The following is a 23,067-nucleotide window of genomic DNA, read 5'->3' as shown; positions in this document are numbered from 1 at the left end:
TTTATGTTCCTTTCGCGTGGGAGCTGCTAACAATCGCATTGTCTTAGCGTGTGCTTGCAGCCATTTGTTCAAATCCTGCAAAGTTGGTTGCGAAGTGTTTCTTTGCAGTGCTTCCGTCCATGTTATTTGCAGGTTGAACGGAAGCTTTGTCACGATATCGGTTATCAATCGATAATCGCGTAAGAACTCCGGTTTATTCAATGTTTCCATTGTCGTAACTAGATCGTCCAATGCTTTTGCTATATCAACTATATGTACCTTTGCATAGTTTAAAGTCTTGATCAACTCATGCAATAATTGTTGATAAATAGTCTCCGGCCTTCCAAAAACATCCTCAAGACGTTTCAATATTTTAGGTACATTTGCAGCCCCAATCATTAAATTTGACACGCTCTTGGCTGCGTCGCCATACAGAGCTTCTTCTAATCTTGATAAGTTTTCAAGATTTGTGAATTGGCCCTCGGCGGTAGTATCGTTGAAAATACTAATAAATTTGGGCCAATCACGAGCTGCGCCATTGAATTTTGGAAGCTTAATTAACGCCTGCCTTCTTGCACTTAGATTGATCTCTCCTTCACGGCGGTTTGCTACATCCTGCTGAAGCTTCAGCGACTCATTCAGTTGATTTGCTATATCAAACTTCTTCTTGAAATTCAATAAGCCCACTCTTTCGTTTTCCAGATACTCACACTTTCGACAAAGAAATTTCTCCTCCTCCGTTGGCCTTCTTAAGAGGTTCACACATGACAGGTGAAACCACATATCACAATCGTCGCAGGATACCATGTTGTCTTTCTTATCAGTCTCCTCACACAAACGGCAATTTCCTTTTTTATTGTCCACAAATCTAAACACTTTTGCTTCTGCCATTATTTACTTTGTCTTTAAATCACTGTTTCTGATTTAACAACTAGCACTATATTTCGCTTGGGCACTCTGGATTGTTCCTTACTTCTCACTGATTTATTATTATGACTCTGCGACACGGCGTCTTAAGAAGTCAATTTTTTTTTTATCACGTTTCAGAACTCTTCTCAGTTCTCACTTCTTGCAACCATCTGCGGCTCAGCGACTTATGAGGTTTCTCACTTTTACCTTTCACTTTATAACGACAGATTTACTGCCGGAGTTCTAATTTCACTCACGATAAATCCCGTACACTTGTCGATCTTTGGGCGCCGACAACACCATCAACGTCGCGACACTTCCGATAATGAGTTAACTAGTTTTCCTCTCTGGAGCCACCAAAATGTTTGGGTCGAACCGAACATTGACAAGAGGAAGTGTGTTATGGTGCTTTCGGATTTCAAGGACCGACTCACATGAGATGAAGCTAAGAACTAACTTTATTTCTTACCTAAGGTCTTATATACTACAATTTTCTGCCTGGGTCTTACTGTGCCATGACGCACTTGCATCTGTACCCGGCAATTTTACTTTCTCAGTCTGCTTATCGCAATTCTATTTTCTTAACTATCAACGACTCACCGTCGCCAAGATTTACGACCGCATCTTTGGGTCGCTCTATTATTATCGATTTTGGGTCTTTATTTTCTTAATGATTATTCGTGTCTGCTTACTTACTTTGTACGTACCCTTACTGTAGGGATGATAAACTAAACATAAAGTGACAAGAAAATGCCATGCGGCGCGCTGATAGTAGTTTTCAAAAGCCCAATGACGCACAAATGATTCATGTACATAATGATTGCTAATTCCGTCTACTGTAACTACATTGATTGATTTAATTAAGGACATTATAAAGCAAGGCCAGAAATGGCGTCTAACATGGCACCTACCGCACTTTCCCTCCTTTCCACCCCTCTTGTCATGTGAATCGAAGTATACGGTTCTTACCTTTAGAATGTGATGCGAAACTGCTATAGCTGGCACATATGGTTATATTCTACCCACTGAAACTAAATTTGTTGTACAATTGTAGTTAGGAGACGTAGCTCGTGCGTTTTTCAAACCATGCACAGTTTCTGTTTCTTTCAGCTTCTTCCTCCATTTTTGATGGCATCAATTTAGCAGCAATGTTCTCACTGTATTTTTGCACATAATTTTAAAGTAAAAATCGATACAAATGTAATCATTACGACCGCGCACATCTAAATTTTCTATCACTTTGATTAAAATACCGAAAAAACCTTGCAAATCGCGTTGAACTGGCTTTATTTTTCCAATTCCAATTTCACTTTTACGGAGAGTAAACAAACGGTGACTATAAGCAGTCATGTTGTGTGGTAGTATTTGTGATTTTTCCAGCAGTGGGGCCGGAATTGTTTCTAAATAATTTATACAAATCACATATTTTTGCCGCATTTCCGAGACATTGTGCTTCAAAAATTGAAACAATGTGAAGAATGATTTCTTTCCATTTCAATATATAGGAATAAATTTGGACAAAAATCAAGTTTGAATAACTTTCAAATAATTGAGAACATTCAGTATGAGCTTACCGCAACACTGCCATCTAGCTAGCTAATCAAAACAAACTTTGACAGTTTGTTCTTATGGTGGTATCTGTAACATGATTCTTGTTCTAACAAATACAATCACTATATGGGAAAAAGTTTACTTTACCAACACTCATGCATTTTTTATGTGGCTTCCTTTTATAATGTCCTTAACAGCGCGTTCGTATCACTCGATTCGTTTGACGTCCGATTCCAATACATTCTGCCCGTCACAACACTGACTCGATAGACAGTCGTCACACTTGAATACAATATTACCGTTCTCTGTTGCAAGCTTTGCCATAGCTTTTGTGAGGGAAGTGCACTTGTAGTGAAATACCTTAGTACACTTGCACCCAACACACGCTAATGGATAATCACTTGCAACAAACCCAGCTGAACATTTTGCACATACATCCATCCCGCTTATTCCATATACACAACAAGCAAGCGATACATGCAAACAACACAGAACACAAGAAGACGCACAAAAAAATTACCAAACCACCAGCGGCAGCTGGGGTAAATTCCACAATTAAATGAAAATAAGTTCAAGAGACAAAATGCTCTGTACTTATTCCGTTGAAAAACACTATTTGGCACGCAATTGAAATTAAATTCCCGCGGCACTTTCACTATTTCACACGTAATTAGTTATCTTTATTACTGCACGGCAGAAACAAACTACTCCGTTCACCTTCATCACACCAATGATATAGTCATTTTTACTGTCGGAATGGTGCCATGGTAAAATTGAAAACACAAACTGTTCGAAATAAATGCGAATTTAGTCTGCACAAATCAAGTGGCGTTGTGTATTTAATTTAACCCTCTGATACACACTTAATCGTAGAATTTAATCTCGGTAAAATTGAATGACGATTTCAGTTCGTAAAACATATTTTTACTGAAATCTCGTTCAATTTTGACAGATGAACAATATTGACAGATGCAAATTGACGAATATCGGTAATTTGGATGAATTTCTGAGTTTCAGTAATGTATTTTGCGACATCAATCGGCAAACCACAACTTTCACTGAATTTCGGCAAAGCGCATCTGTCAAAATCTAAAACTCAAAGCTGCGTAACCCAAAATATGCTTGAAATGTTTAAGACGTGTGGAAAGGAGCATTCCAGGGGACATAAACATGTAAGTATTCATGTAATTCACTGGATATTGTGTTTATTACGTACAATTGTGCATTCAGATCATCTGTTCAGTGTAGTCAGCATTCATCTATTGCTAGCTTTATTACATTTTCAGGAAATTCGTTACTAATGAAGCACGATGAAAATGGCAAAGGAAGGAGGCAAAATCCAATTACATGGAAAAGGATATCTCATATTGAGGGTAAAGTGAGATTATCAGAGTGGCGGTATTTCATGCATATGTAGTGCAGGCCTTAAATGTGAATAATAAATTTGTTTTCTAATCAAAATTTTATTTATTATGCATTGTTTTTATTATTCTGTTCATCCAGTGAAAAATAATATTACTTCGCCGAATTTCGGTAAAGGTATACCGAGATTTCCGGCAATGGATTACCGATCTCTTCGTTAAAGTTTGACAGTTGGGTTGATTTATAAATTTTGCAGTTCGATCGGCACTTTGAACTTTTACCGAGATTTTTAACGAAATCTCAGCTGTTGGGTTCTCGGCAATTATTTTCGCCGGCCTCGGCGAAATAAACTAAGTGTGTATAGTATATTCAATCGCAAGGGCCTATTCACAAATTTCATAACGCTAGAGGGGGTGGGTGGGTGTCCTAAAGATGTTACGGCCCATACAAAAATTTAATAATATTCATACAAAAAGCGTTACAAGGGGGTGGGTGGGTATTCAAAATAGCCGATTTCAGCGTTATGAAATAAATGAATGAGCCCCAACGCTGTTCTCAGTGTATATGGATGTATTCAAATGTTACGCTCGGGATTTTGTAACACCCCTGCGCTGGGCACTCCCTTGTTTGCGCCGTGCGACGATCTGTCAAATCGCGCAAAACGTCAGCTTTCAGTTTCTTGTCGTCTTTCGTTCGGTTCGTGTCGGTTTGTGTGTACGCGATTTTGCTCACGGTGCGGAATTTTCTCGCGAGTGCTTCCGTTTTTCTCGGTTATTTTCCGTAGATATTTTGAGTTTTCCACTGGTTTCCTACCGTTTGCCGGCTGTGCGATTTGGTCGGTGTGGATTTGTGATCATTTTCGTGCCATCGGACCCACGGAATATGATATTTTATAACATTCGGATGAGAAGCAACAGCAGAACCAGATCTCGACGGGGCGTTCCGTAAAATTGACGACGAACAAGGGGGACGAGTTTATTTGCCTTTGGTTTTTTGTTTTCTGTTGTGCGGTCTGTGCCCTTTTGTTATTGTGAGTTTTTCGAATTCGTTTTGCACAACGTTTTCTGGGGTGGACAAGAAGCTGAAATCGGACGATAAAGGAAGAAGTGGAGGAGATCATAAGGAGGATTGACCTTTACTCGGGTTAGACGAGTCGTGGAATTTTTCCTGGATCAGAACTACCAGGAACCGGTGGAGCGCGATGTGGAAGTGCCACAAGTGTGGAAAACCAGTGTTTTTCGGTAGGTCACCAATTGCCGATCCGTGGCTATTTATGGAAATATTGTAGACTCGCTTATTCTATATAAGAACTTTGATATTTGATGCAGTTTCGAGCATTTCTGCTGAGTCAATCAATTAATTTTGTTTCCGGACGATCGGATTAACCGTTTGTCTGTGTACTGTGGCCAATATATGCTCATTTAAAGGCAGTATCTTTATTATTTGTGAACCGACTTGTGATATTTTTCACACAGGTTATTTTATTTATCGTCGTGGTTTATTTCTTAAGGTGAAGATGTATCGAATGAATGGTCTCTGAAGTGTCTTTTTGTCTTATTTTGCTTGCAATGAATCTTGATGTAAAATCCTACTATACTCCTAAGGCGACTATTCAATAAGTTCGCATCAGATTACTCAAAAGAGAAAAGCTGCAAACATTATCCTAGCGATTTCTCTAGAGATTTTATCTGGAATACTTTCAAAAAAATCTACAGGGATCTTTACAGACATTCTTCAAGAGATGCATTAACAAACTCACCTCGAAATTCTTACAGTGATTTTTTAAAGGATGCTTAGAGGAATTTGCTTCATGAAATCCTTGAGCACTCCAACTCTACTATACTTAAGTAACCAAACAGGACTTTAATTCGCCCTACGTTCTAATATAGTGTTGTTTCAGGCCTGGTAGCGAGTCACTTTTTAGTGACTTGGTCACTTTTTTCGACCTGGTCAATAAAAAGTCACTATTTGCAACAAATAGTCACTAAAGTCACTTTTTTTGCGACTTGATGATAAATCAACGATAACCTGGATTAGCTTCTTACAGGTTTTAAATATTCTGATGCATATATTTCAAAAACATTGCAGACTCTTAGCTAACTTTCTGAAAGAATTCAAATGAATATTGCTCAGACATTTATGACAGAATATGTGAAATTGTTGGATTTTGTAATAAAGTTTCGAAATTTAAATATCATCTGAGCTTATTTAAATGCATTTCTGGATAAATCGACGGAGAATAGCCTGAAGGGATCTTTGACCTACCTTATGCAGGAAACTCAACAAAAGTGCATTAAACCTACCTTTTTCATCTCTACGATTTAGACCGACTATTTCAATTCCAAATCAAGCATGATTTTTCAAATAGGCGTAACTAACATTCGGAAGGATTCGAGAAAAATGCAATGCAATATATTGTTAAGCATTTTAAATCCTATTTAAAATGTTTTGCATTTTTTCTATTACTGTATCTACTATAAGTTGAAAAAAAGAACACTGTTTCTAACCACTATTAAACAATTACGATTCGTTTTGAATTAGATTGAAAAACTGGGGAAATTATCGAATAAACCCTTTTGCTTTGTGCTGCTCACATACACCATGATGATTCGTCGATACCATACCTTGATTGATACATACACCTTGCTTGATGCGTCGGTTTGACAGTTCGTTTTTCACATGCGTCACGTCATATACACCAGTATTGTTTTGTAGTTGCACATACACCGGTTTGCAAATTCCCATAAAACTTAATAAAGTTAGTTCTTACGTTCAACTATACAACGAATATTGGTTTCCGAATGTTTCCAATTTCATCTTAACTAACAGGAGCACCTGACGGAGCCGTGAATAAGAAAAGTAGATGGAGAACAGTTCAACAGAAATTTGGTAAGAAATATTGTCTAGAACCGAATATTGATGGTGTTCCACATCAGTTTGCCAACGCGTCAGCTAGCTGCAGCTGTGGAAATCCGAATTTCTCGATTTCCAACATGTTTAGTGATTCCCAACCAGTATGACGTATCTGCTGATTAAAATTTTATGTATTGATTTTGCATATAGGTCGCTTTACTATGAGCATATGTACGGTGTATGTGCTAAAATGAAAAATGTTGACAGTTGAGTCGCTCTAGAAACGTAGGGTGTATGTAGCCAAATTAAAACACTGAGTAAAGTGCACATAGGTCAGAATTGAAATTTATTTCAAAAAAGCGAAAAAATGGTTTTAGGAATACTTTTGTAGGCTCAATATGTAGATTACGCGTTTGTCAAGCCCATGCAAAGCAAATCTCGATTTGTTTATTTTTGCAGTTACGTCGGATTGAAGAATTATGCTTGAAATATACTCTTTGGAATAGAAAAAGTCGTTTCTAAAACACAAATGGGATAATTGTTTCGAAATCAGTTTAAGATAAAAGTTGTCTTTAGTGATAGGGGGAAGTCCTCTATGGCCAAACAGCCTCTATGCCCGGACAGTTTGAATTTTCCAGAAACAAATAATGATATTAAGATTTTAGTGTTCCAGGAATATACCAAAACACATTTTTGCAGTGTATACAAACTATGACGTTTTCATGTCCGTAAACGTAAACAAACAGTAGCTGCTAAAAGTTTAACTTTGATAGAATCTACTAAAAAATGTGAAACGATAAAATTTCATACAAGTGTAGCCATAAATGTTTCTTATAATTTAACCTGAATTGTCTCCGTGGGTTGACTTCAGTAAGTTTTGCATCAATCACAATGCAAAATTTATTAGAAAATGCAGAATTTCAACAAAAAAAAAGCAACCTTTTTGACAACCATTGCAAGTCCTCTATGGCCGGACACCTCTTGTCCTCTATGACCGGACAGTGAAAATGTTAACCTAATAACTGGGATCTAATTTATAATTCGCATTTTTCATAAATATAGGGAACAAAAAACAAACAGCAACGAAAATAAAGCATAAACAACAAAAGTGCTGTAAACATTATGCTTATAAGGAAAATTAGCGCACGAGAAGCAGCCACAAGATATAGTGTACAGTCATCTCTCCATAACTTCATAGTGAAGGGACCATCGAGATAGGGAGATATCGTGTTACAGAATACTAAAACAGTGCAAATATGCGATTCAAGGGTCCATCGAGGTAGCCATGAACACCACATTTTACTATGGTTCTCTAACTAGATCTTGAGATACGGAGGTCGAGTAAGGGAGAGCTGACTGTACCTAAGAGCACACTTCAACCTTCGAGCTGATAAAGAAATTGTGAAGAACTATGAACGCGTTGAATTCCCGAATACATTTTCATCTAAATATGAGCAACCGCTAATGCAACATAGACTGATATGGCGAATCGATCTATGGCGCTGATCAAGGAGTTTATGGAACTGACCTACGATCTCGCTAATATGCTTCATACGCTGTACATCATACAAAGATTGAACCCGCAAGGTATCCCGGATAAAAAATACAATACAAAAACAATATAACGTATTGAAACAGTACCATTCAATATATTGGAAATACAATACAGTATATTGTAAAATAACAATACAATTCAAGCATGATTTTTCAAATAGGCGTAACTAACATTCGGAAGGATTCGAGAAAAATGCAATGCAATATATTGTTAAGCATTTTAAATCCTATTTAAAATGTTTTGCATTTTTTCTATTACTGTATCTACTATAAGTTGAAAAAAAGAACACTGTTTCTAACCACTATTAAACAATTACGATTCGTTTTGAATTAGATTGAAAAACTGGGGAAATTATCGAATAAACCCTTTTGCTTTGTGCTGCTCACATACACCATGATGATTCGTCGATACCATACCTTGATTGATACATACACCTTGCTTGATGCGTCGGTTTGACAGTTCGTTTTTCACATGCGTCACGTCATATACACCAGTATTGTTTTGTAGTTGCACATACACCGGTTTGCAAATTCCCATAAAACTTAATAAAGTTAGTTCTTACGTTCAACTATACAACGAATATTGGTTTCCGAATGTTTCCAATTTCATCTTAACTAACAGGAGCACCTGACGGAGCCGTGAATAAGAAAAGTAGATGGAGAACAGTTCAACAGAAATTTGGTAAGAAATATTGTCTAGAACCGAATATTGATGGTGTTCCACATCAGTTTGCCAACGCGTCAGCTAGCTGCAGCTGTGGAAATCCGAATTTCTCGATTTCCAACATGTTTAGTGATTCCCAACCAGTATGACGTATCTGCTGATTAAAATTTTATGTATTGATTTTGCATATAGGTCGCTTTACTATGAGCATATGTACGGTGTATGTGCTAAAATGAAAAATGTTGACAGTTGAGTCGCTCTAGAAACGTAGGGTGTATGTAGCCAAATTAAAACACTGAGTAAAGTGCACATAGGTCAGAATTGAAATTTATTTCAAAAAAGCGAAAAATGGTTTTAGGAATACTTTTGTAGGCTCAATATGTAGATTACGCGTTTGTCAAGCCCATGCAAAGCAAATCTCGATTTGTTTATTTTTGCAGTTACGTCGGATTGAAGAATTATGCTTGAAATATACTCTTTGGAATAGAAAAAGTCGTTTCTAAAACACAAATGGGATAATTGTTTCGAAATCAGTTTAAGATAAAAGTTGTCTTTAGTGATAGGGGGAAGTCCTCTATGGCCAAACAGCCTCTATGCCCGGACAGTTTGAATTTTCCAGAAACAAATAATGATATTAAGATTTTAGTGTTCCAGGAATATACCAAAACACATTTTTGCAGTGTATACAAACTATGACGTTTTCATGTCCGTAAACGTAAACAAACAGTAGCTGCTAAAAGTTTAACTTTGATAGAATCTACTAAAAAATGTGAAACGATAAAATTTCATACAAGTGTAGCCATAAATGTTTCTTATAATTTAACCTGAATTGTCTCCGTGGGTTGACTTCAGTAAGTTTTGCATCAATCACAATGCAAAATTTATTAGAAAATGCAGAATTTCAACAAAAAAAAAGCAACCTTTTTGACAACCATTGCAAGTCCTCTATGGCCGGACACCTCTTGTCCTCTATGACCGGACAGTGAAAATGTTAACCTAATAACTGGGATCTAATTTATAATTCGCATTTTTCATAAATATAGGGAACAAAAAACAAACAGCAACGAAAATAAAGCATAAACAACAAAAGTGCTGTAAACATTATGCTTATAAGGAAAATTAGCGCACGAGAAGCAGCCACAAGATATAGTGTACAGTCATCTCTCCATAACTTCATAGTGAAGGGACCATCGAGATAGGGAGATATCGTGTTACAGAATACTAAAACAGTGCAAATATGCGATTCAAGGGTCCATCGAGGTAGCCATGAACACCACATTTTACTATGGTTCTCTAACTAGATCTTGAGATACGGAGGTCGAGTAAGGGAGAGCTGACTGTACCTAAGAGCACACTTCAACCTTCGAGCTGATAAAGAAATTGTGAAGAACTATGAACGCGTTGAATTCCCGAATACATTTTCATCTAAATATGAGCAACCGCTAATGCAACATAGACTGATATGGCGAATCGATCTATGGCGCTGATCAAGGAGTTTATGGAACTGACCTACGATCTCGCTAATATGCTTCATACGCTGTACATCATACAAAGATTGAACCCGCAAGGTATCCCGGATAAAAAATACAATACAAAAACAATATAACGTATTGAAACAGTACCATTCAATATATTGGAAATACAATACAGTATATTGTAAAATAACAATACAATTACAGTACAATATATTGTTTTGAACAGTTCACTGTATTGTATTTGAGATTTTGCCCATACAATGTATGGGTGGTTAAGTATCGTAACAATACTAATATAGATATTTTCTCATACATACATTTTGAAAATACAATACGATATATTGTTCATGTATTGTCTTGATTAGCAATTCGTGTATTGTTGTACAATACAAAAACAATTCAACGAACTGTATTTCAATTAGTGGTGAAAAGCATAGAATATGTATTTTGAATGGATTGTCCCCCTACTTACCGGATATTGGTGCCAACAGTAGTAAAATAATTTAACTCCTATAGAAGTAAAGATATTTATCATGGTTGCATTCGTCGTTACAGCTAAAGTCAAGTGACTTCTACAAAACTACTTATTTTTACTTTTTGAATATTTTTCACCCAACATTTCTTGCTTTCTGAACTTGTTTTGTTAGCTTCTTTCAGACAAGCTACACAGAAAAAAGCGAAAGTTGTTTAACGCGAAAATAGGAATTTGACCAAAATTGTAAGGTATAAAACCAATAAAAAACAATACAGTGTTCTGTTACAATATATTATATTGTCTTGAGTTGTATATTCAAACAAGAATAATGTTGCTTCGACATTCAATTACAATACGCTGTATTGTATCCAATACGTTATATTATACATTAATGGTTTATTCCATTCACTGAATGGTACGTTTTTATCCGGGATGTGCTGACATACGAAGCACCCCTTGGCCTTTCTGTGAGGTTGGTGTAAACTTTGATGGTGAAAATCATAGTGTCCGAGCATAGGGGACATAGTGTCCGGCCATAGAGGACACATTTCAGTGCACACTACTTTCGGTACATAATATAATCAATCATAAAAATTAATTGTAAAGGTTTATTTTTGTTCTCATGTGAATTTTTACTTAAAATAATGTAATTTTTTATAATGTACAAAAATTAACGGTAAAACTAACGTAGATTTTGAAATATTACCAAAAAACAAAAAGTGTCCGGGCATAGAGGACTACCCCCTACGATTGTTTTGGATACTTCGAGTATTGAGTAATATCAAGATTATTGTAATAAGTCTAATTCATTCTCTAATTCCCTCCCCTTGGTTATGCGACCTTGCCGCGATGGGAGGGCATAATCCATTAGCCCATATGATGGAAACCAAAGGCGTAACCTGTAGTGGTGGTATCACATTTTGACATTTTTTGCTTAAAGCCGCGTCATAATCCATATGGCATAGACGCAATAATATCTCGGATGTGCTCCAACGGACATTCTGCGTCATTGATAGAATTGATGCCCATTTCAAATAATTAATCTATTCGGACATTAATACTATTGGTGACGTTCAGTTTGCCTTTTGCTAACCAGAATGATCCGTAGCCACTCTTACTATTAGCTAGCGAGATACATCGTTATCATATACGACGTAGGGAATACTTAGGAACTCTTAGGAAAATGACAAGTAGATTCACTGAGTAGAAATAAGTGGCGACAATCTTATTTCAATATGGTTTTTACATTGCCATAATAAGAAATACCTCTTTTGTAACAGCGGTATAAATAATCTAATTCCAGCTTCGTTTTCGTAAAATTTACAAGTAGAAAGTAGGCGTTGTGAAGCATTACATTTGCCACCGAAAAGTGAATCTTGTAGGAGACTGTAATAGAAGCCTAAGGTAACTTTATTCTTCAATGTTCACTATAAAAATGACTATGGAAAGTAAGACGCTGAGATCGATCATTAGGGTACACTTGCTAGTTTCGAAAAATTGTTGAACAGACAAGGAAAGCGACTTTTTTCTTTAAGGATATATGAACGTAATGACCAATAAATACTTTTAACAACAAAAAATAAAATTAACTAGAACTCTTACTAAACAGCCTAATATTGTTCAGACTTGACGACAATTGACATTTAAGACTCTAATTTTGCGTAAAAGACAGGAGTAATCAGAATAGCACTTGAATGACAAATTATTCAAAGCCATTTCGACTAGACAGTATTAGTAATGACACTACTACACTACTATTTCAAACAAATTCTGATGGAGCTGCTGATTTTCACAATGCTTCCTTTTCTCAGAAGCAAGGGAATATGGGTACTTTTCAAAAACTACCGCGTCACAATAATAATAAAAAAAGCAGTATTTATGTGGGAGCCATTGCCTAGTTCGTCTGAGTATTGGTCTTGGTCAGGGATTGAATCCTGAGAAAATTGAGAGAATCTCTCACGTATCGCTCTCTGTAACTATCATAACATGCTGCACATTATGAGAGACTGTTTATCGTATAAGGCTACAACTTTGATCAGATTGGGGGATAGTAGTGCATGAGAAAACCCCTCTAAACATGCTCCAAGCCTGGGGGACACTATTGCTATCGGATGTTTGGGGATTGTTTATCGTGCCAGTAAAGAAAAACACCTATCCCCAACGGTAAACATGCGAGAAAAATGGATTTTATCATCGCTCTCTCTTTGGGGCTCTCGCTCGCTGCTTCCATTTATCAGACTTGTTACACCTTGCGATACAATGACGATCGTGGACCGCAACAGATGGGATGTATTTCTTTGCTTGCTTTGATCGTGTTTCATACTCAAATGAGAGCGAATTCTGCAATGCCTGGTCCTGGTTCAGCCTTGACAAGTTAAGCTGTCAGGCAGCTCCAACTGAGTACCATACAAAAAAGTCTAATTCATTCTCTAATTACCATGGCACAATAATCATCTGATTTAGTTTTTCTAGAGTTCATCGAAAATAGATAAAGCTTCGGAACTATCGTGTGAGTGAGTGAGGATTATATTTTAAATAAATTCTTACTGTGATTTTGTCCTCTACTATTTTTAAATTCTCAATTTTGTCGGGAATTCCACAATTTATCTTTTTTTTGTAAGGAACGCCAAATAATCTTTTTTTATCATCGGAAATTTATTCTAGAACTCTTCCTGAAATTTCCGAGTAATACATAAAGCATTATTTCCAGAAATTCGTTCCGCGGATCTGGTATATGAAACAGCCCTAATGAATTTTGACGATATAGTTCGCTATTAATGCATAAGAATTTTGCCATAATTTCTGTCTTCAGAGATGATAGATTTTGGATTTCCGTCGGATTTCCTCTATGTACTGACTAAAATGCGAGACTTAAAGTTGTTCTATATGCCTTGTTCTGTAGTTTCATGCATAATTATACATGATGTGTAGGCTTGTCAATATTCCAGAGACCATGCTTCCATATCTGAACTTCTTTTTTGGACTAATGTTTTTAGTTTTGAAGTCACTTTTTAGTCACTATTTGGTCACTTTTTTGATAATCTTAGTCACTAAAGTCACTATTATTTTGCTGTCTGACCGCTACCAGCCCTGTTATACCGCTGACATGCCATATATTAGCTGTATGACAGCCCTATAAGGCCAAAAAGGCGAATTAACGGGCTAGTGGTTACTTGAGTATCCAGTAATTTCCTAGGCAATAGTTTGTTTTTCTTCAGTTGTTTCTCTAGGAGATCTTACATAGATTCCAACAGAAATTCTACCAAGAAAATCCACAAATGTTTAGAGTTTTGTTTTGAGATCTTTTTTAAAAAAGAATTCCTACGCTTTTTCATGTGAATTTCCTGAAAAATTTATCCTCCCAGGAGTTGCTCCAGAAATTTTTCGAGAACTCTTCTAGGAATTTATCAATAAATTCAACCTGGAATTCACCATAAAGTTCGTCTAGATTTGTTTCTAGGAATTTCTTCAGCATTTCATCCAAAGATTATTCATGCAGTTCTTTCAAAGATTTCTCAAAAAAACCCTGAAATCTTCAAAAATTACTTTAACTCCTTCGGGAAGAGTTACATTAACAACTTATGAAAAGTAGAATTCACTCTGGAACATCATCATTTAGCAAGAGAAATGTGATCATAAAGGATAACAATCGTCCGTCCCGAAAGAGTTGTTCCTCAGCCACACCAGTTTACTACAGATTTTTTTTACCGATAATTGCTCGGATCAATTCCTACAATGGATTCCTTCCGAAAATCCTGCGGGATGCTATACGGAGGATCGATTTGTTTCAATAATTCTTGAAAATGTCCAGTACATTTGCCCGGAAGAATGCATTTTCCTATGAAGTTTTCAATGGAATTATCTCAAAGAATTACTGGAGGAAAGAAACTTTGGAGGAATCTCTGGAGTTATTCCTGAGAGTATTTTTAGTGAAATTCTTAATTGAAGTCTAAAAAAAAATCTTAAGGACAATTTTGTAGGAATTTCTTAGAAATCTCTAAAGACATTGCAAAAGACGTTGCTGGTTGAATTTTTGAAGATGTTCTAAATAAAAATCTTCGAGGATATCCTAGGGAAAAAGATTGAAGAATCTCTGGATAAAATACATGAAGGAATCAGGAATTTCTTGAAGAACCTTTGAAGAAATTTTTGATGAAACGTCTTTCTGGTTATCTTTGGAAAAATCCAGATTGAATTCTTGAGATATATAAAACAAAATTGTTGAAAGAATTCCTTGGGAAATAATTACTAAACGAACTCCTGCAGAAACTTTCGAAGTAAAATTGAATCTTTTGAAAAATACATGAATCAATTTCTGACGAAATTCCTAGAAAAAATCATGAAAAATACATACAGTATGTTACGATAAATTCACAAAAAATGTATCGGATATATTCTTAGATAATTTCTTGATGAATCAAACCCTTATCACTTGATTCCTGTTGCTTTTTTTTTGTTTTCTTGATTTCTCCCTTTTTTAGTACCTGTTTAGTCTCTTTTTTCAAATCAGAGGTCTCTAAAGTTCCTATTTCCAAGATACTTAATTGTTACCATCCATAAAAAGGTCGTAATTAATTAAATAAAGTAGTGTATCATTTGGCCATTAAGTTTTTGATGGAAAATGGTAGAAAATCAGAATTTTTGGACACATGCTGCTTGCATGTAAAGTTATGAGGATACACCTGAAGAAAAAATGACAAAATGTATATTTATTTTAAAATATATTTAGAAAGAAAGTTTTGATTCTTCTCAATTATTTTTATCCAAACCTTTCACACGTCACTTACGCCGATTTGAAAAAAAACGACAATTCTTTTTTTAAAGCAAGTCTAAAAAATTCCTTCATTTTTAATGACAGGCCTCTAAAGTATCTTTTTAAAGCAAATGATCGGTAAAATCTGTAATTTCCTACTGCCTTCAGAGAATTCTGAATCGAAATACCTAACCAAGAGTTTCCACACGGATTAATCTAAAAAATCCAAAATGCTATCCCTGGATTTTTTAGGGATATTTCCTTCGATTTTCCAGTAGTTAATTAAGCAGATCTTCTGAAGATTCCGGCAGGAGTTCTTCAAGAAAACCCCTAAGGATTTATTCCAGAGCATTAAAAAAAAAAAAAAATCGAAGATTGAAAGGACACCGATTTTAGCAGTTATTTCTCTAGCCATATGTGGGTGGGGATCTGTCAGATAGTTCGCGGACTGAACGAAGATACCGGAGAAGAAACATTATTTCTTGTGGGCTTCGTGGTCGTGCGGTAAGTGCTACCAAGCATGAGCCACATTGGAAAGTTGGTAAAGGCAAGAACAGTTCCCATGTACAGTTAAGTATCGTTCATGAGCATATGAAACATGGTTGAAAACATTCCAAATTTATTTACAAAAATGTTTGTCGACCCACAATTTCTAGAGGAAATTTCAAGAAATGCTTCAGGTATTCCAATGATTCTTTCTGGAATAGCTTTATGAACTTCTCCAGGGATGCTACCAGCATTTTTTCAAATGAATTTCTTCACAAATTATGTCAAGAAAATCGTAGAGCACTGCAACATAGATCACTGTAAAAAAAAGACAGTGATTATCCCAGGATTTCCTCCAGATGTTTTCCACTGATTAATTCACCGATTTTTGCAGTTGTTATCTCTAGGAGATTTACCAAGAAGTTCTTCCATAAAGGTTTATTCCATAGTTTCGAATTTTTTTTTTTCAAGAAACCCTACAATAATTCCTATGCTGATTTTATCATCTTTCATATGTGAAATTATTATCTAATCTATTTTTAGATCTGATGCTACGCTGTCTCTTTGTGCTCTCTACTTTTCGCGGGTCGATCGAAGAGCACGCAGGGATGCTTTCTCAGTCCAAGAGAGGTCCATTTGTTCATAGCCGTTTTTGTCGATTACCGTGTATCTCTAGGTGCAGTTGAGCATTGGCTCAGAGAAGGGTCCGATGTCAGTCCGCTGTTTACTCCATCACTAGCGCCACACAGATGGTGATAGGCTTCAAGCACTAGAGCTTTCTTCAGGGGGTTGGATATAACCAAGCATACAGCACGTATCTCTGAATCTAACGAACCACTTTTCTGAAAACATCGACTTAATAGCTGTTATGCATCGTCAGATGCATAGTTGAAAATATTTGAAGCTTTTTATCGCCCTGTTGAACATATCAGACATGCAGTGTATACCCCTCTATCTAACGAACACCTTTTCGGTAAAAACCACCAGCCTTTTATCGAAACTGCATCGATTGATAAATAAGTTTTGATTCCTTATTGCTCACTAGCGCCTACTAGTGGTAGAATATCAAACTAACAAAGCTTACATCAAATAGGGATTAACCTAACGAACAACTTTGCCGATAATACCGACTTTCAAGTTATGCTGCATCATGAGATATACACTCCCGTGCATATGTTTGGGTTCACCCCCTAAAAAACATGCAAAAGTGTTCAGTTTATATCTCTGTGATTACACGTCTAATTGAAACTCTCTAAGCCGCATTCGAAAGGCAAAGAGTTATTCTTACTTCGTATGTTTTTTCCAAAAACATTCTTTGAACTTTTTATACTAGATTTTTACTTAAATTGTGACATTTTTCAAAAAACACACTGAAAAAAAAATAGCTAATTTCCTCAGCTTTGGATCAACCAAAAATTGAAAAACAAGGTGTCATTAGAATTGTAATCTTATATTCTTTGAATAGCACTCATGAAATTTTTGCGGAAAAAATCTGAAAAGTATTCAAAATCAATGAAACAGTCAGTCAAGTCATCGTGCAAAAGTTTGGGTTCACCCCTCAGTATGGTGTATCGTGCAAAAGTTTGGGTTCAATGCTACGCGTTTCGCAGACGAAATTCTACACGTTCCGCTCTAAATCAACTCGATTTTTCACTTTTAGAACGTTTAATCTCCAAATTTACAAAACGACGAAAGTAAGATTCTCCACTTTTGCATCCTAACCCCTACTTTCCGCCGCTCCGTTGTATCGGAGACAAAGTGACTTAACCACGAATCAAAACAAAACACTACTTGAGTCGATTTTACACTGGTTCAAAAACGTCGTAAGTAACTGATTGAAACGGCTTATCATTTTGTCATTCAATTTTTGTGGGAAATGATAGGAACTACCTAGTATTTTACGGCGAGCTGATTGCATGCAAAATTTAAGCGAAGTGCACGGTAAAAAAAATGTTAAAAATGGGACTAATTTTAAAACAGTTTTAGAAGAAGGGTTGTGATTCTTTTTAATTAACTTTCTCAAAACCGCATGAAAGTTACTTACGTCGATTTGAAAAAGTAATCGAGATTTCACTACTGATATCTCTATTACTCAGTGTTGCCAGTTTCACTCAAAATTAAAACATAAGCAAATATTTATTTCTGAAGTAGCACCATCATGCTACGAAATTCCCAACTAACTAAAGTGTAATATAGTAGCCCTTTCCCTGTTGCAAATCTTCACCGAACAAAGTTCAATTTTTTATATAACTGTATCTGTATATACATACCAAAAAAAATCTTAGATTTACACGTAACGTAATTTTAGCTTCAATCATGCAAAGTCATTTCTCATGTATTATTCAATGATAAAACATACAAACCTGTGGCGACTCGTAACCTCACTTTCTACCTGTTCTACGACTCTAAAAATGACTATTTCGACAAATTTAGATTACAAACAAAAAAGTTTATGATTAAAACCGTCCTTTCTAACAAATCTCAACTCATTAGATACAAATTTGTTGCTGAAGTTCAAGAATTTCTAATTGTGGAACAGGTAGATTTGAGGTTAGGGAATCGCCACTGATACAAACTCATCTATTATATCCAACATTGCTAGCAAAACCCTAAATATTGAACTTGGCTCGGGCGCCGTATGGCATAACAGAGCCGAAATCGTTTTCTTTTTTATTACATTATTAACATTTGAAAATTTGTATTTATTTTAAAAAACTATGTTAGTTTGGAGAAGTTTTAAGGTTAGGGAATACATTTGTACAACAGGAAAGCAAAGGATTTTTCGGGATTTCTTAGGTTACTTAGACTTGCTGATGGAGCTTGAAGGGACAGGATGTCCAGATCTGTAACGAAACTAAACAAAAGCGGTTTGTGGGAGACACGACGAGAAGAGGTACAGCGTAGAATCATGTAAACCGAGAATTCTTGTTTGCAATTTCACTTTCTAGATGCAAGAAAGCATGCCATATTGGCGAATGTTGGATAGAAGATCATGAAATGTTTCAGTTTCACTCAAGATTGCAAGCATTTTCGAATGCAATAAGACACTTAACAATATTTATCGTTGAATATTCAGTTATAACTCGTTTTACATGATTATCATAAAAGTTTCCGTGTCACGTAAATTCAAGATTTTTTTTGCTGTGTAGGCATCCAATGTTTCAAAATTTAGGGGAACATGGTCCATTTCGGACCTAGTAACAGTTTTTTGGCCATATCTTTTCAGCACGATGGACGGCATGAAAAAAAATATGTTTTCTTGAAAGCCTGATTCAGCGCGCGCACTTTTCTCTCAGACACTAGACACTGACTAGACACGTTTGAACAAAATTCTCTAAAAGGTCTGGATTGGACCAACCCTGTTACAATTTGGACCCTCCATGTTCTACTTCGGATCATCCTACATTTTATCGTTTGTTGCTATGGTAGTTATAAAATATAACTCCGATTGTTTGGTATCAAATCTTGTTGAACTTCTTCTTTAAGCGCAAGCATAAAAAATTAACTCAATACGTGAAAAATTTCAATTTAGTTCAATTAAAATGTGAATTTCATGTGAGAAAAATGCGCGTTAAAAATTATACTGGTTCAAAATTGACTACACTTAACGTTCCCTAACTTTATTTTAAACTGACCATCGTGTATGGGAGATACCGAGATAAAGAACACATTTTTTTATTAATTTTGGAGCTTTTTGTTATTTTGACAAAATACATTGGAAAAAGGGCCTTCATTTTTGCTAAGAACATAGTAAAATTTCTACATATTGGATCATGGCATGATAATATCGGGTTAAAAAGATGAACTTGTTCGGAAATACTGAAAGAAACAGCATCGAGTCTCGGCACATCAAGTTGGATAAGTACCGACATACATTTTAGATTCATAGTACGCTATATTGAAGTGATTATAAAATGAAGCCAAACTTCCCTGGGCTTGGGATTATATTTTCCAGGGAGCGATGAATTTTGATAATTGATCGCTGTTGTTAGTAGTTTTGATTAGATGTTGGGTAAATTTCAAAGCAATGGCAACCTTTTTATTACAAAATTTAGATTTTATCTTCTGACCTAAAGATTCTGGTTAAACTACTGTACTATGCAGTTGGGCTGCACTACGCTATCACTCATCAAAATTACTTTCACTTCGGGAAAATATAATTTCAAACTGGCGAGAAGATTACAGACTGAGGGTGGGTTAGGAGCACAATCAGACCCTTGAATGTGCAATGTGGGGTAGTAATTGGGAATGCCATTGACGGTTTGTAATCTTCTACGAGGTTTTCGAAAACCAACAGGGCGCGTGCACCGGGTTGCGGATAGGAGCAAAGGGAGATCAATAGCATCTACCTAAAATAATAGAGCAAAAAGCCGTTCCATGATTAGGTAATGTTAAGCGATCTTCTATGGTGTTCTAGTACTATAAAATTCTTCACTCACTGGGAATTCTGGCCTTGATAATATCAATAGTGATAAAAACATAAAATAATACCTAATACTTAATAAGTACAATGTAGCTTTAATGTAGTAATAAATGAAATAAAATCAATTTTCTATACTTGACAAGGTTTTGAAGACAATCAATGAGTGAAAGAACTACCTATTAGAAAAGCCACATCAGCTAAGTCTATACATATACAAATGTTGGTCATAGGGTCATGGCGAGCATTCGATATGTATGTCTATGACTGATTCTGATCTAATAGGGGCACTAGAAGACCACGCGGACAATTTCGAAACAAATTATTTTTATACATCGGTCTTACGTTCCGAAAGGCTCAGCTATGCTGCAAAGTAATTTTATAAGTTATTCATTACTGCTGTTTAATTGTTTATAATTCTAACAAAACTACATAATTAACTCATTACTAATCACTGTTCCTATATTCTCTTTTTCTCTCCTTCTTATCTGTTGCATGATTATGAGCATCACTAATATAATGCATGAGCATGCACAATAAGAATAATTTCAGGATTGAAAGCAGTACATGGATACCTGGATAGAATAGCTTCGAAAAGGGCGCTCAAAATATAATATTTCTGGTCAGGGAAGTATTTCATCAAGGGTATGTAAAATTTTTCCATTATTAACATCTAGATCACATAAACAAATGAACTAATATCAAATATTTTTTAAATATTTTTATATAAATCAGCATCGTCAATCAGTGTAAAAACAGATAAAGTTTGTAAAGTTATCACCATCGATTAAATTGCGCTCTGTATAGTAATGTTCATTCAGTATCAAAAATCTCCTAAAGCGTCGCATTGTGCCATCAGCAGCCCTTAGCATCACTCTCATATTGTTATTATTTTGTTGTTTATAAAATTTCTAGAAAGCGATCAGCATATTCTTTCTTACTTGTACAATGGCGATCTATTTGAATTTTATAAGTCAAATCAAACTTCAAAACTCCAATTAAATTGCTTTCAGCCACATTTACATTTTGCAGCATTAATCGCATTACTGTGTCAAGTCTCTCCATTCCCTATACCCTACCCCAACCCTTCTTATCTCTTTCGATGGTGTTCAATGTGGTCCGCATAGATATTACCGCCATTACCTATCCCTTACCCCGGCTTTGGACTGACTTGCGCTCTCATTGGCCCCACCAAACGCTGCAAAAATGAAAATGAAAATGAAAATTATAAAATGAAGCCAAACTTCAATTTTTCAGTTTAGAGCACATTATATCGGGCAAGGGAAAGTTGGTATTGTATAAGTATTGTTCTCAGCCCTCGTAAACGTTTTTTTTTGTATCGTATCGTCAAACAAATTTGGAAAGCTGTATCCAAAATAGGCTGTGGTATTAATGGAGATGTTATTTAAGTAGCTGGATTATTGATTTCTTTTTTTTGTGGTCTATCATATTTCTTAGGTTTTTTCGAAGACTTTTTCTTGATCACAACAGATTTGAAGGCACCATCCATCACTATTACAACTTCTGTGATTTTCTAGCAAGTCGAGAAGACATTCACGGGGTGGAGCTTATGAAATAAACTGACTGCTCGTTGAAAATCATGAGGTCCGTATTGAACCATATCAAAAGGTCCGGATTGGACCAACACACATTTTGAGATTTTCAAACTAGTTGAGCACAGACAGTGCATAGACATATCAAAACCATATGGTCAGATGAAAGCTTAGGCTTGGGGGATTCGATTAAAAAATAACACAGAAGATCCTCGAGATAAACTATTCGAGATAAACTACCCCCGTTCTGAATTTTCTTATATTATTTATTAAAACTCAATTTTCTTTCTAAAACTGTTGAAAAATATAAAAGCTGTGTAAATTTTGAGAAATTGTCGCGTTTTGGGGTCACAGACAACGTAATTTTTTTTTTATATGTTTCAGCTGAACGAAAGCAATCTCTCGGTTACGATTGGCACCCGGAGTGCCTCCGATGCGAGGAATGTGGCAAGCGACTCAACCCCGGACAACATGCCGAAGTAAGTTTCTTCCAGGAATCACATCGATTATCGATCCATACGAATGGCTGAAGGTAGTGGAAGATTTCGGATTCAGAGTCATTAGCATGCATTGCACGTAGATCGCGTGGCAATATTTTGACATACATGTGCCAAGGAATATATTCTCGTTCATCCATAAAGTCGCTTAGAATTACATTCTGCTTTGGCACCAGCAGCCTAGTGAGTGATGGAACTCCGCAGCTCAGCACAATATCAGAGAGAGCTAAGCGTATGCAAACAATCCTCGCCTTCGTCTTCGTCGTCGCTGCTTAGATTTGTTTGCTCAGATAACAAACACTCGACGCTTTGCGCTCGCTTAGCTTCTGATGTGTGTTTTTTGCTGTCTTGCCGAGACCAAAAATATGATACACGACCACTTGCAATCGTTTCGGTTTTCAAGCCGGATTGCTTTAGTCCGAATCACTTTACTATTCCTGCTTTCATATGCGTTGCGTATTGAAGCTTAAGCATGAATGCAACTCGTTGAAACTGTTTTTTTTTTTTCAAATCTTCATTTTGCTCATGAATACTTC

General features: G+C 36.0%; 1 protein-coding gene across 1 annotated transcript in view; it reads left to right on the top strand.

Annotated features, from left to right (window-relative positions):
- The first annotated feature begins 4,472 nt into the window (after positions 1-4,472).
- Positions 4,473-23,067, top strand: part of LOC5566388 — a 52,756-nt gene continuing 34,161 nt past the window's right edge. The window contains exons 1-2 of the mRNA XM_021843186.1: positions 4,473-5,042; positions 22,419-22,513. Of these exons, the coding sequence (XP_021698878.1) occupies positions 5,003-5,042; positions 22,419-22,513 (135 nt within the window). The 5' untranslated portion in view covers positions 4,473-5,002. The remainder of the gene's footprint in view (positions 5,043-22,418; positions 22,514-23,067) is intronic.

Source organism: Aedes aegypti, chromosome 1 (assembly GCF_002204515.2).
Source record: "Aedes aegypti strain LVP_AGWG chromosome 1, AaegL5.0 Primary Assembly, whole genome shotgun sequence".
NCBI lineage: Eukaryota > Metazoa > Arthropoda > Insecta > Diptera > Culicidae > Aedes > Aedes aegypti.
The sequence above is the reverse complement of the archived record's forward strand: the minus strand, read 5'-3'. Positions and strand labels throughout refer to the sequence as shown.